Source organism: Tetrao urogallus (genome assembly GCF_951394365.1).
Source record: "Tetrao urogallus genome assembly, chromosome: 11".
Lineage (NCBI taxonomy): Eukaryota > Metazoa > Chordata > Aves > Galliformes > Phasianidae > Tetrao > Tetrao urogallus.
This window is the reverse complement of record NC_136824.1, coordinates 3,228,221-3,243,803: the sequence shown is the minus strand read 5'-3', so window position 1 is coordinate 3,243,803 and position 15,583 is coordinate 3,228,221. Positions and strand designations below refer to the sequence as shown.

General features: G+C 39.7%; 1 protein-coding gene across 1 annotated transcript in view; it reads right to left on the bottom strand.

Moving 5' to 3' along the window:
• ADAMTS17 (ADAM metallopeptidase with thrombospondin type 1 motif 17) overlaps positions 1 to 15,583 on the bottom strand; it is a gene marked incomplete at both ends in the record, with an annotated part of 165,463 nt that overhangs the window by 75,090 nt on the left and 74,790 nt on the right. Inside the window, 2 exons of the mRNA XM_079541061.1 lie at positions 5,522 to 5,672; positions 6,366 to 6,506. Of these exons, the coding sequence (XP_079397187.1) occupies positions 5,522 to 5,672; positions 6,366 to 6,506 (292 nt within the window). The remainder of the gene's footprint in view (positions 1 to 5,521; positions 5,673 to 6,365; positions 6,507 to 15,583) is intronic.

Here is a 15,583-nt window from a genome sequence, read left to right as displayed (position 1 = left end):
GAACGCCCTTCAAGCTTGTTACACACTATTTTCAGGCTGATACTCAATAGTATTTTGGCTAATTTCGTTAAGTTCAAGCTTCAGCTGTAGATGCCACATCATAAGGCTGTACTAATTCCTTCTCCCTCCCTCTGTGTCTTAATAAGAAAAAGGTAGAATTTCCAAGCTCAAGTGCTTGATTCTTAATAGGCTACCTGTATTATTTTTAAGAGTTTGTTATTTTTATATTCTTAAATTTCCACATTGTATTTTTATAATTTTATTTTGGTTCCCCTCTCTCTTTTTATTTTTCTTTAAACCACTGCACCAGAATGTGTTTTGACCGTGTTCCAAACTGAAACACATACAAAAATTTCTGAAGCATTCCAATAATTGTAAACTGGGCTGTGCTGCCCAGGCAGGAACTCTGCTTCTCTCTCTCTCTCTCTTTCTCTCTCTTAAACAAAAAGTATTTCCACTGAAAATAAAGAGAAAAAGGTCTCTCTGCAAAGTACAGAAGCAGTGAAATAGGACACTTCAGTTTCATATGTTTCAACGTGAAAATAGTCTACATTTTAACAATCTGCATTAGGAAAACTATAAAATACAGTATAGCAATTGAGAAAATTGTTGCCTTTACTTATTAAAAAAATCTTCTAATTTTATTTTTAGAATTTCTAGGCTTCTTCCCTGCAACCCTCAGTTTTTCCAGCTACATTATTATTATATCATCATTTTCCAGATACATTATTATTGTATTTACACAGAAGTTAAAATGTGTGCGTGTGAAAGAAAATTCTGTAGGCACGTCCCTGGTGATATAGAAAATGACAATAACCTCTATTATTTTCAGAGGAAATCAGCTCACAATCTAAATACCATGTTCTTGTAAATAGTCTATACATTACTAAATAATAGGGCTTACTATTGTTGTCTGGATCTCACAAATGACTGCAAATAAAGAAAACAGAGCCCTATTGATTCACATGCGTGGAGTCCAAGAGTCCACCCTGGCAGTCTCTTTGTGATTAATATCAAGACCACAGAAAGACCCCCATTTCCTTATATTATTATTATATTCACCATCAATACCATAAAATATGAAAACTGAAGGGATATTTACAATCCATTTAATTATTACAATTGTTGCTTCTTCTTGTTAATTACAGTTCCTCTTCCCTTACATTTTCTTTTCTGTTCCTTTCCCATTTTAGCCCAGAAGTCTATTCAGCCATGTCTGGCTTACAGTCAATTATGCCTTCTTGTTTCATGCTGCTGCTTTGCGGCTCTCAGAAACTGGGAGATGCATATATTTATTGCAAAACAACTTCAGTTCAAGGAAAACAGTAGAGCCAATTCTAGCTGTTTCGAATTTTCTAAAATCAGTATCATGTCAAAATCCACATCCCCAGTTACATCCGAGTTGAGTGCCCCTTTTTCAGCAAAAAACTTCCCTGTAGCAATGTTAATCTCTTCCCACATGCCATTTTAGCCTAAGCACAGTTTTGACTCAAAACAATGCTGAAAGATAATGGTTATGTAAAAACCCGCAAAAATGTGTTAATAATAAATAAGCCAAAAGTCATATTAAACAAAAAGCTGAACACTGGATACAAGAGATAGAAATCACATTTTTTCCATTAATATATAATTTCAGTGCAAAAGCCTCTATTAGGCATGCCAGTCTGAAAAATAAACTCTGAGTTCAGATTATACACACAGGATATTTTCACATGAAATTATGATCGGTGCATTTTTATGCATTTCTGAGGAGAAACACCACTTCTGCTTTGAGACAGACTCAGTCATAAAGCATTTATGCTTTTTGTCTCACTGATCGCCTTGCTAAATGAAAGGACAGCAAAGTGTTAAAGTCTACTCTCTGCAGAGGTCTTCGTGGCTCGAGTGGGACAGAAGCCTTTTACTTCCTCCTGCGTGGGGGTCAAATGAATTCACAATACTTGATTCATCACAGAGATCTGAAGAACAGAGGCCAGGCAGGTTGAATTTCCAGTAATTTGCACAACCTAGCATATTGGCCCTGAACTCCCATCAGCATTCAGCAACCAGAGCCCAAAAAGGTCTCTGTGTTCAGGGTACACTGACAATGCACTATGCAGTGTCAAAAGTGCATTTTCCGATTTTGCTCAGAACTTGACAACAGTGGAATCCTTTATCTAATTTCTGCTAACAGCAACTTCTCTCCCTCGAAACAGAAAGGACTGTACAAACTCTTAGGTGGACCAGAAATCCACTGCAAGAGGGCATGTAATCTTGTTAGTTATTACCATTATATACCATAATAGAAATAGTACTGTTCAATTAACAGAAATGATTGCTCCCTGCCTGACAACCCTCCAGCCTAAAAGCTCCTTAAACAGTCAGCATGCACAAGGACATCTTACCTAACAGAGATGTTACAGAATCTGATCTTGAATTACGCAAGTAAGAAGTATTTTACAACAGCAGACAATTGTAGAGTTGATTATCATGTGCTTACTCTGTTAATTAATGTTTTTTTAAATATTTTTAAATTTAACTATATTAAAATGTAGAGTCAGTGTCCAAATTAAAAAGGAATGCCCAAAGGCATAGTGTACATACAAGTCAGCCTACGTTATAGTTTTTCATTGTTGTTTTACAAATTTAGAACAGGACAGCCAAGACCTACCTTTTTCTGGTTTGGCAAACTGTTACAATTCTGAAGGCCACTATTTTGTATTACCATAGATGGCTTGGTTTGGAAGGGGCCTCAAGGATCATCAAGTTCCAACCCCCGTGCTACAGGCAGGGCCACCAACCTCTGGACCTGGTACTAAACGAGATTGCCAAGGACCCCATCCAGCCTGGCCTTGAACACCTCCAGGGATGGAGGTATTATGCCACATGAGTTACCATCAAGAACAAATATGGAAGAGGAACTGTGGAGACTCAATCTGAAATATCAAGATAAGGTTCAATATTCGTGGTTTAACTATCAAGTTGGAGCAGTGTCTGAAGTCCAGACGCTGCCAAGCATTTAGGCACCTGGCTCTCTGTGAAAGCAAAGGATATTATATTCCTTTAAAAATTTGTTTCTTGATGCCATAAGGGGAAAGAGCTTACTGCACAGAAAGTTTCTGTGGGTTCACAAAAAAAGTAAAATTTCAAATTTATCTCTGAAATTTGCTCTACAATCAACTGTACTGTATGCATTTTTGCATATAGGTCTCTAGTTTGCCTGATGTAATTATGTGGCTCAGCTATCCCCAGCGCAACATTATGATGTAGGTCTTCTGTTAAGTAAGAAAAGTAGACAGTAGACACATGCCATCATAAAAAGACTGAACAGGCTAATTTCCTGAAGTTTATTTCCTTTTTGTAACAAATATTTACTGTCAAATGTTTATTACTTCTACATTTAGATTTTTTTTAAATACTTTATTGAATTAAAAATACCACATTACCATTGGCTAGAAGAGGAGACAGCTACATTTGCCAATAATTTCTACAGCTAATGCCAATGACTAGTGCCAATTTTTTTTTTTGGTTCATATTTTTGTAGACAGCTTTGAGACTTACAATACAAGCATTCTGCAGATGAAGCATGAGAAACACAAAGGTGAAAAGAAAAAAATCTCTCAAGGTCTAAAAATTTAAGATGATCATTTCCTCAAGATAATTAATTTCATTGCCTTCAAACTCCATTTCAGAGTAGCATAACAGGAGGCAATTATTTACGTAAATTTGTGCCATAATTGATCCAAAGCTTCACAGTGTGAATATTAACTCTAAGACACGCCTGATAGGGAAAAATAAATACTTCTAAGTGTTTGTCAGCTCTTTTTAATTAGCAGAAGTTTTACAAGGCTTTTCTTTAGAAACTACTAAGGGTTTAGCAAACATCCTTTTTGAGGTGAGATTCTGAGGCAGGGATGGAAGGAAAGAACACAGCTTTTACTGTGTTCTAAGGTTAAAAATCATGGGAGACACAAATACCTGCTGTCTGTATCTTGCAGAGAGGAAAAGCACCTGTTGGTTTGTTATTCTGGCAAGAAATTTGTTCCTGAAACAATTCCAGACTGTACTGGTGGACATGCATGAGAAATGCTGACCACCTAGCAGTAGGCTGACATTCTTCTTAAGCATCGGCCAATCCGATGAAACAGAACATGTTTGGGTTTTTTTCAGTCATAAGGAAAATAGAATATCTGCTCCAACACTAATCAAGCTTTGTGACACCCACACAAGTGGAAAAACTTTAACTATCCTAGGTAGATCTGGGATTTTCTTTACAGACCTAAATTCTAACATTTTGCTTCTTCTTTGGTAGTCCCAGTGGTCTGCATTTTCTTGGTGGATCTGGAAAATAGAATCTCTCCAGATTCTTTTCTTACTGTTTTAAATTAGCTTGCTTCCAAATCCAAAACAAATAAAACAACAAATTTGGAACTAAGACCGCGTTCCCATGATTTGCACATTTTCAACAGTTTTAGTCATTTGGCACTTAGAAACCTCAGTTATCACTGATTATTATTTTCACTGTTAGAAACGATTTCAGATCTTGAGATTGTTCAGAATGGTATTGAAGGACAATTTACAAGTGGCTAATCAATGACAGCAAGAAACCTGACTACTCTATACCTATCTAGAACAGATTTTGCTCCCATCTGGTACTGGTTACATGATACAGGGCTTCATGACTTTCTTCTGGGTATTTCTGAGGCCATGATGGAAGTCTTTTTTCAGTCCCTATTTGAAGTGAGATGTAGACAAGCTCTGGTGAGGATACAAGACATCTAATTACATGTAAGACTTTAGGAAGAATTTAGATATCAAAGTTCAGAAATTTAGACAAAAGAAAAAAGTCAGAAAAATAAGTTAGGAAAGTTAGGCTGCCTCATCTCAAATACGATCTACTTCTAGAAATACCAAAAATCACTGTTTCTATTATGCTGCCCAGCCATATGATACAAGCCATGTTGCACCCAAAGTGTGACTAAAGATCATTTTGCTTAGAAAACACATAGGAAGGGGCCTGATTCTGCATAAACATTTAATTGATACCACAAAGGAAAAAGTCATTAATATTTCCTTTGCAAGGAGTTAGAGTCAGCTTATAAGGACACTGTAATGGTCCAAAGGTAAAGTCTACTGAAAGATCCACACAGACATCTACTAGGAGAGCTTTCCTGTGAGAAGATACTTTCATCTCAGCTGAACTATCAGGAATACAATCTCTATTGAGTCCTTCTGAGAAACAGTGTGGAAAGGGAAGAGTGCCTAAATTAAGAATGAGTACAAACAGAAGTTCTTCTGTGTCTGCTGTGGGACATTAACAAGACCGATGTGGGGAAAAGAAGAGGACTGCAGAAGTACGTATGTGCTGTTGACATGAAAACCAAAGAAAGCTTGTCTACTGATTTTGTATCAGCAGTGCTAAATACTCCGAAAATCCCACTACAGTTCTGAGGAAGGCTCAGACTCCTTCACTTCCTCAACATTAAACAGCTATATTTCCACATCCCAACCTCATTTCCAGATATACTCCACGAGCTCTTACCTCCATATTTTTACAGAATGTAGCATTGGTCCCAAAGAGGATCTGGCACTGTTCATCGGCACTGTAGTGCATTCCTGGCAGCTTGTGAGGGAGCCGCACTGCATATTGGCTTCGGGGGTCTGTTACTAGCAAACAGGTGCTGACCTTGGACCTGTGGAGTGAGATAATTAAACATGCCTTTAAGGGAAAGCACCTTTGAACTGGAACGTTAGATCACTGCTGTAGAGCAGCTGTTGTCCTATCTTTAATAGGGAATCTGATGACCTTCTATGAAATAGTGATGATTTTCCCAATATCTTTCTGGAAGCTGAATCACTAAGCCTATTAATAGAAAGGTTCTTGAGAACTCATCCCTCCACCTCAGGCCTTGAAGCAGAATACACTGCATTTACATCATTCTCTGTAAATATTTGTCTGAAATCTGATGGGGACTCAATTCTGCCCTTAGGCTAAAGCCCAGTAGCTTTACAAGCTTTACAAAGATCCCTAGAAAGCCTTCTATCAAGTCTCACCTGAATCCCCCTAGCTGAATTTTAAGCCCTTGGCTTCTTATCTAGCACAGAAATAAAGGAAAGATTTTTGCCTTTGTCTTCAAAACAATTTTTGACAAACTGGAATATCTTTGAGTCATCTTCCCTCTGTCAGGGACCAGAGTGGGTTCAGATGCAACTCCTTTTTCAACTTTACACTTTAATGTAAACTTCTCTCATTATTTTCCTTTCACTTCCACCCCTATTCCTAATTATCCATGCTGAATCCATTCCTAGCAATAAAGGCGCTAGCTGCTTTCAGAGTTTAACTGTATGTGTAAGACCACAATGAAAGAGTACGGTGCAATCCTTACTTTAGGAAGTTTTCAAGGTCATCGCGACTGCATGAAGACCAGGAGAGGTCACTGGGGTTCCTGCCCTTGACCCATTCTCCAGACATAATATGAGACCTCCCTGCACAGGGAGGATGATCGTCATCATGGCTCATTCCCATGCTGTTCAATTAAAACAAAACAAGAAAAACGTCTATCAGGTTACCACGCTGGACATTTTCAAATCTCACAGCTGTTAGCAGAGTCAGGAAGAGGCTACACAAATAATGCGGAAATATTCACCTCATGCTGGAATACGTCTCATGAATAAACTATAGAGTTGTTTATATTTTTTATTATTGTATATATATGTGTGTGTATATATGTATAATATATAAAATTAAACTATAAATGGAAGGTTCCTTCAATTTATCCACTGCCTTAACTTCACCCAGGTTCTAATATTTGTTTGCTGGAAGTTTTTAAATGTGCTTCACCTGGGTTTTCCTACTAGAAATTGTAACTACTTGTGGGTTCATGAAGAGTCAGCCTGTGTAACAGATCTGAAGGATATCTGCTAGAACATCAAAGATAGTATTTACTGAAAATTTGGAAACTCTTTCCCAAATCCAGTGGATACGACTCCTACAAACACGCTGATAAAACGGTCAAACTAACACTAGAGATGGGCCAATTTTGTTGCTCTCTCAGGGTAAATCTGCAGCAATTCCTCTGTTAAGAAAGATTTCTCTAACTTTGTGGCATTACACCATCTCTCTCATCTAACTCTGAAGTGTTGAGTTCCTGTTTAGATCACACGGTCTGCACTGGCCTTTCTGTCCTGAATTATTCTGTGACTCTACGATGACTCTAACAGCAAAGCTCAAGTAGCCTGAATCAGAATCAAGCTCCCATTTTTGCAAGCACTGTCCAAACAAGCACAGAGACTGCCCAATGCCAGCAAGAAGAGAATATAACCTACTCAGCAAAACAAGCAATCTAAACAAACAGTGCGAATGGTGTAGTACAAATATACTGGGAGGAACTTAAATACATTCACTGAGAATTTTAGTGTTCTAAAACAAAAAAGTCTTACTTTAAAAGTTCTCTCCACTCTACCCCTCAGGACACTTCTGCCATTAGAAATGTCCACCATGGGCTGCTACTGTAAATCACCGTTCAGAGGAGCCTCGCTCTGTTGTCTTTCTAGGAAGGTGAATCTCCTCTGGATGAGGTGAGCCTTCAGGAACAGCTCCAAAGGCAGCAGAGAAGGATAAATGATGTACACAGGTTCATCTGCTGCACCAGTGAAATGTCAGAAGTCCTAAATGGCAATTCTGCACTCAGCTTATTGTATCATGCTGCCCAGCAACAAAAGAAAGTTAAGGATTTTCCATCCTACTTCAGAACGACCATTAAAATTATTTTTGAAGTTATACAGAATAATAACATTTTGAGATGTTAACATCTTTCCTTTGATTCCAACGTGAAGTGGAAAACGGTTTTCAGACAAAAAGTGTCTCGTTTGGCCAGGGTCACATTTTAGCAAAGTAACAGCCACCAGTGTTGGGCCAAAAACAGATTAACAGGAACTCTGTAGGTCTCCAACCTGCTGGACTGAGCAGGGCAGAAGCAGTCCCTTAAAAAATGGTATTGGACGCTTTAATACACGTTATTTCTTCAAGGCTCCTGTTTGCTTTCTGACTACACTCTTGGCTTTGCTTCTTTCCATTTTTGGGATTCAACTGTTCAAAATCTAAACACAACATACATTTCTAGTTGCAATGAACCAAAACCAGCTTCAGCAGCTTGATAATTATGGCTTAGATTAAACCACCAGTTATGCTATTTTTAGCTTAAAGCGAAGATTATACAGCAGTCTATTATTCTAGGTTTATCTCCAGGGACATTATTATTTCTAGCAAAACTACATTTAACAATTTTTAGAAGTTCACAGCTATGCTTGTTTCTAAACCTTTGTGGGTTTTGAACACAGCAGAAACATTAACATCAAGCACATTTTGTTTGATGCAGGCAGGAATAATTTAACAGCCTATTAGTAAGTCTGACTTAAAAACAGCAAAGAGTGAAATTCCTGCTCTGTTGAAGTGAATGGGAGTTTTGCCATTGACTTCAACGTTGCCTGCGTTTCACTCCAAATATTTTACTCATGTTGTTTCTACAAACCGAGAAAACTGTTCACATGCTAGGAAGAAAGTTCCTGCAGTATTCCTGCAATGCAAATAAGCCCGTGTTACCGAACTTGAGGAAGGGAAGACCTGAACACGATGAAGCAAGTCAGGTAAATTTGTTGGAAGTCCTCCGGAGGAAACTTTGCTTGTCTAAAAATGCCAGATTAGAAGGCCTCCTGTAGTCACACTGCAATTGTGTTAACTTTTCTAATGGAAACAATGCAGGTTTCCAAGGTTTCTGCCAGCTTGCCTGCCTTGTGACTGCCACACTGTTGAGACTTGAACTTATGTCCCCTAGATTTCTGCTCTGACAAGGTTTCTATGGCATGGGACTCAGCAGTGCACGCTCCCATTCTGGTAAGTCCTTGTTGTCAATTCAGCTGTCCCACACATTAAAAAAAAAAAGGTGGAGAAAAACCCACACATCTTCCCAGCTTTCCAACCTCTTTCAGAATCCCTGATTTTATCTTTTCCATGGAAGGCTAGTTTGTTTTAGAGCTCCTTAATTAAGAAATGTTTTAGCTTTCTGATTACTTGTTCGTTGTAATTTATTAAAAATGGGATAATTTTGTTGACAAACAACACAGGCAAGTTACTTATTAGTACATATCTGTCCTTAATTTTATTTTAAACCTGAGTTCATGAAAGACTCCTGCTTGGGAGAAGTGATGAGGCTAATACTCATTGCTCAGATTTGATTCTGCAGGGGTGTTCGACACAAAAAGAACATAATCTCTAAAAAGACTGACTCAGGACTCACGTCTCAGAGCTATTTGCAGGCTTCTTGTGAAATTCTTTCAAGGTTTACTTGTGTGGAAATTGCTGCTTTTCTGAATCACTCCTGGTTTCTTAGCAGAAATTCTTTAAAAAGTCATAAGTGTAGAGGAATTGAGCCTGAGATATTGGTATGAATCAAAGTAGCCCTGCTAAGTCAGAAGAACCATGCCAGTTTATATTAGCTTGGGATCTGGCCTCAAGGTATATAAGCAACCTCTACTGGCCCCTCGCTGATGAGTTTCTGTTAGAATGAAACCAGCAACACCTTTGGAGTCTGTTTTAATTGGCAGAGCAGAACTTTTCCCAGCATCTACTTTACCTTACAATGATTCACTCGAGGAAAGGACTAAATGACCTGCCGGACCAAGGCATACCCTAGCATGCTAACACATTCTTTTCTGAAGTTCAAGGATCTCCAGTGACAACAAAGGGATCATTTTTTCCTAAACGCATAGTAAATGTAATGCCATGCTAATTCATTTCATTAATATGCTCCCCTGCTTTTAGCAGGGATAAATCAGACAGAGCATTATGTATTTGTACTAAACAACAATGCAAGTGCTGATTCAGTATTCTGCCTTTTCTTTGTGATCATCTAATCTTACCTGCTACTCAGAAGTTCACGCGGAATTAGAAGCACATAATCAGTCTCTTGAAATATTCTGTCACGAGAAGGAGTTCTATTCTTACACAGACAGATCATGAAAACAGAGCCAATAAAAATGGCTCTTAGATTAGAAGGTTAAATTGGCACTACATAACCTTGGAGACCCCGTGTGCTGTTCAGGTCATTAGTATCCCTTTTACCAAGGGTGGCAAACACATGCTGCGTAATACCTTTTATGTTGCAAAGCCAGCACAGCCATTAGAGATGAGCAGGACTCAATTTCACTTTGTGCTCTTACTACCACAATCATTAAATCCATTCTATGCAGTTAAATATCGGCCTTTGGTTCATCACACTCTCCCTCCTGAAGATAACAAGATTCCACACAGGCAAGCAAGAATGGCTGGGACTGTCAGCTTTTCAGCAGGGTCCCTTCATTGTGTATTTATTCAGAGTAAGCACAATGGGACTCTGGTTTCACACTCCAGATTCTCTTCTAATGTAAATAACGCAATGGTTATCAGTTGAAGACGCAAGGGATCACTGATGGAGTCCCACAGCATATTTATTATTGATTACCATATGTGAGTCCAGAAACAAGCTGACTGACCTGAGCTCTGCCTGTTAACAGAGTCATGACATGGCAAGCTTTATCCCAAGTCACTACAAGGCAACAAAACCAAATCTCTTTGAAGCTGCTTTTTGCAAAATGAGACTCTGCTATGAATAAAAAACACCACGCAGTCTCTCCATACTCTGGCCTCTCTGAAGCCTGTGCTCCCTTCCAGGACACCACTCTCTGTCAGAGTCTACACAGCAATTAGAATTGGGTCAGCATGCCAGAATTACACTCTGGGCCTGAGCTGGCCAGTTTCTTGTGTAACTCTTTTTTAGCTAAATGCAATTAAGACGTTTGTTTTCCCACAGCAATGCTAAATAAATGCACTTGCTTTGTTTATTTTGGTCATTAGTAAAGCTTCTCCTCTAGACAGTAAATGTAACTAAACTGTTCTGTTTACCCTTGGTGCTTTTTCCAATGTTTCCTGTTATTTTTTAAAAGCCTGAGCCAAAGCCTACCAAAGCCTGTGGAAAGCCTTCAATGCACAGTGCACTGCACCTCCAAGTTCTTAGGCCATGTATACAAATCTTCATCAGAACCACTATGACTCTCAACAGGTTTCCTATTAAAAGCCCCACATCTGAGTTTAAGAATAATGCCAAAGGCTGAGGGAAGCTGATTTAAAATACGATTTAAGCTTTTCAAACAGCTGCACGTTTGTGGCTGGTAACAGACCACTGAAAAACCCCAAGGTTTATTGTCACACACTCCCCTTCTGGAAGGGAGAGATTATAAAGTAGGGGGAAGACACACAAGTTTGATGGAAAACATCATCAGCTGTAAAACAAATGCTTTTCTTCAAGCAGAAAGAGACTGGCAAGGTAAATAATGAAGTATGATGAAGAAAAACCTTAAAAAAAAAAAACCACACCCAGAAGTGGAAATACCATGAACTACTACTACTCCCTCTGTTTCAAATAAGCACTTCAGCTGCCTATTAATAAGAGATTCTCCACAGCCTCTCTGCAAAAGCCAAACCTTTCCATTGGTCTGCACAGAGCTCAGGGTGAGTCAGATGCTGATTCACTTTAGAAATGAGTGGCAATCAGGGCTAGTAAGGCTACCCGAGGTGACCTGGCTGTCATTATAGCTGTTTGTTAAACTTGTGCAGGACGCACAGTTGTCCTCCACACAATCAGCACTCATGCCTAAGTCACCATTTCTCTGAAGGACAATAGAAGAGGATGATCAGCTGCCAACACAGAAAAGAGGAAAGTGGTCTGTCTCTCATGACTACAGGCAGTGTAATCCAAAAGAGAGTCTTTCAATACTTGAAGGACCAACTCACAAATAGTGTAAGCTCAACAAGACATTCACAAGGAAGGGCTCCTTGGATCCACTTGTCCCGTAGACCAACATGGACTCAAAGAATCAAGCAAAGGTCCTGCTACAAAAATGTAACAGACTGGCATAGAAGGCAGGTTTTTGCATTCTTGGCTGATCCTTATTTGCTGGAAAGCATGCTTTCACTACCCGTGTTTGTTAACAGGAGGCTCTCAGCCCTTTTCTAAAGCGTTCTGTTTTTGCAAAGCAGCAGTGCTGTAAGAGTTCTGTGCAGTACCAGAAGTTGCATGTTACAGCAGGGTAGGTCACTACCGACCTTCTCAAGAGAGCACATGGGGAAAAGTCATTCCCTGTGACTCACCTTGTCCCAGCACACCCAGAGGTGATCTAGCATTAACCACAAAGCCAGGATTTGGGGCAAATTTCTGCCTAAACCCCATGGTGGCAATTAAATGCACAGGGAGGGCAAACATAACAGCATCCTCACTCAGTGTGAACGGGAAAGAGGAAAACTGTAACTTAACTTGCTCTGGCATTTCAGTGTAGGCAGGATGAGAATACCAAATGGAAAGCGTGCTATTTACATGCCGTGGGCACAAGTCCCACTTTTATCCATATAGAGGACAAAATTCCTCCCACTTCCCGCTTCCTATTGGGTCTCCATGAATTGTTGAGATGGGAATTTTATCTCTATACTGCATCCAACTTCAGCTACAAAGGAAGATGCTGACATGGAAGGTTATACAAGGTGCATGAGAACGTTAAGCATGAATATTAAACACAAATCAATGTAGATCACTAAGCAGAGAATGTATGTCAACAGTTCTCAGCAGCTACTGACTTGGGCTGGATTTGAACCAACAACTTAGAAGTGGGAGACAGTATATCACATAATCAAGCCTGTGAGTCGTCCAGTCCCAAATCGAGTTCAATGTTAGGAATTTTTATTAACGTTTGAAATTGAAGCTGTGTCACTGGAAAGATGCCTACTTCTGAACTGGTTCAACATGTTTAACATTTCAATATAAAATGCTGATATCTTGCAAGTTACGAGGCTTCCAACCAGTTGAGAATAACAGGCAGAAGTGAGGCATAACGGAGGCACAGAGGAACAGAGTTGCTCATTAGAGCTGAAATTATAATAGGAGGTGCAGTGCAAAATGAGGACAGGAAGTTTAAAGTAAGATTGACCTAGGAAGGTGATGCATCTGTGAAGTAAATGAAGAGATGTGAAGACAGCCAGAGGAGTCAGAAGGGAGTCCAAGTGAGGCTTGGATGGAGGACAAACTAACAAATGCTGGGGAAACACGCTGGGGTGAGCTGCGCTGGGAAAGAGTCACTGAAATAGCTTGCATAACCTTCTTACACAAACAGAGGTCACCAGGTCCGTTGGCTTAATGGAAAACAGGCTATTTCACCTTGTGCTTTTCAAAGACATAAACACAGTTATTTAAATATAACTCAACTATTTCAGAGGTACTCTGGTGAGCTGAGATGAAGAGGGGAAGACAACTCTACTTAAAGCATTTAAAGTAATCAAAGACATTTATTATGTACATAATGTTATCCACGTGAGGATGGGTGCTATTGTTTTACTTATCAGAAGAGATAACATTTTAAGGGAGTCATGACTAACAGACTCTTACATTCATAAGCAAGTTTATTCACTCTCTAATGATGAAGTAACCAGACATTTTCTATAGTTATCTGCTCATCAAATAAACAAGAAGTCAGCGATGGCAAGTGAGAACACTAGAATGTCTATGGTGAATAGCAGTGTGGAAAGCTGTGGTTTATTCAGCTGCATGACAGATCCAGCCCTATATGATATGGTTTTGATTTAACAATAATTATTTCTTCTGCCATAGAATCTGTAAGGCAGCAATTATGGGCTTGTGAAGCAAAGGTCATGCAGCACACACTAGAGACTAACACGGCAGACACAGGCCCACAGCACTGTTCTCACCCAAGCACTTCATCTAAAAGCCTGCTGCCCCAGTGGTCCCGGATACCGGTAACTGAGTTGGCCTAACCCCACTGACATCAGTGGCAGTCCTTCGAGTTGGTTTGATGGAAGTTCGACCAGAGCCATGAAGGTGAATCACCTTATGATTACTTCTCCAGCAATAACATACTGGTCTACACTATTAACTACGTTTTCCAATAGACATCAAGTTTCTCTCTTGAGATTCCTTGGTGCCTGTTCTGCAGAGGGGCTGCTTCTCAGCAGGACAGGCAGTACTTGAGATATTCCAAGGCTTTTGGTAAGATGAAAGTCTCCAGCTGCAACACAACTGAACACTCACCATCACTATGGTCTGCCTCTGTCACATCTAATTTGTGGGATGCAGTCCTGACATAGCAATGATTCAGTGTTTCTGGTAAGAATAATCAGCAGTGGGTAGTATACAAGGTAGTAGAAAAGGGAGTGCTCCAGCAAATACAAAGTCCTAGGAAAATCTGAATTTGATCAATACGTGCACAAATAAACTTGGTGGAAACTTCATATTGAAAAGACAGAATTATCTCAAAACAGCACTTCTTTCTCATCTTAATATCCACTAAGGAGTTCAACATAACACCTAAACCAAATCTCTAAATGTGAGAGCTGCCAACCTGTTGCGAGAGCTGTCAGCAGTATGACTTAGACGCAGAAAGGAATATGATTATGTAGCAGAGTTAACAGTTCAGTACCAGTACAATCTCTCAGAGCACAGGTGGGGTCCTGACCTGTTCAGAATCTCATCTCTTTAATGGAAGATCTGTAAAGCCACAAAGCAAGGTGTAACTTGCAGTCACGAGGGGGTGAGCACGTAAAGGCTTCAGCAGTCCTCTCTACTACATACAGACTCAAATAGTTTGATCATGTTAATGTAGAAAGGAACACAGCTGAGCACAAGCAATGAACACGTAGGAAAGGCTTATGCAATGAATCCAATCATAGGAATACTGTCCAGCATCATACAGCAATGACTGCCCAGGGCTAAATGTGCTCCTTCTCTGCCCTTACATCCTCTGAAGAGGATCAGAAGCTCACCACACTTACAGTAACAGTTTCACAGTCTTTTATGAGCTCATGACAGTTCACAGAGATTTCCTACCCAGCCTTTCTTTTTGGCACTATGAGCCTCACCATCATCATCTTACAGCATGTACATTTCTACACCCTCTGCATCCCCAGAGACCCACCCCATCTTCACAGCAGTCATTCAACCATATGATCTCCATTTCTACTTCTTTTCCTTGCCAACAATGCACAGAGACAACAGCAGCACCACTAAGAGTCACGGACTGTAATAACAGTCTGAAGACTGTTGAAGGGGTGAACGCTATACAAAAACTACTCATACCATACATCAAAGTGACTGCTGACTAGAAAGGCTGAATAATAAAGCTTCTCTCCAGCTACTTGCCATGATCACTGCTGAGCTGTGAGCCTAAAGCAGGAATGAAGTTATCTGAGGGTCAAAGTGTAACATCTCCATGAAAAATGTATATATTCAGCCATTCCCTTGGCCTCCACAAGATTTGACCCACTTCCTGAGCATGAAAAATGTATGCTTTCTTTCTCTCTTTCTTTCTCTCTCTCACTTTCTTCAGTCTGGTTTCAGAAAGGAGCACCATGTATGAAAAAAAACACAGCAGTAGGCAGAGAAAAACTGCACATTTCTCTTTTTTTTTTTTTTCTTATGGTAAGCAAAAGCTTCTGCACTCCATCTGCAGCTCCTTGTATGCAGAGAACACCCTGGTGCATCACAGCAGTAACATGCTGAAACATAAC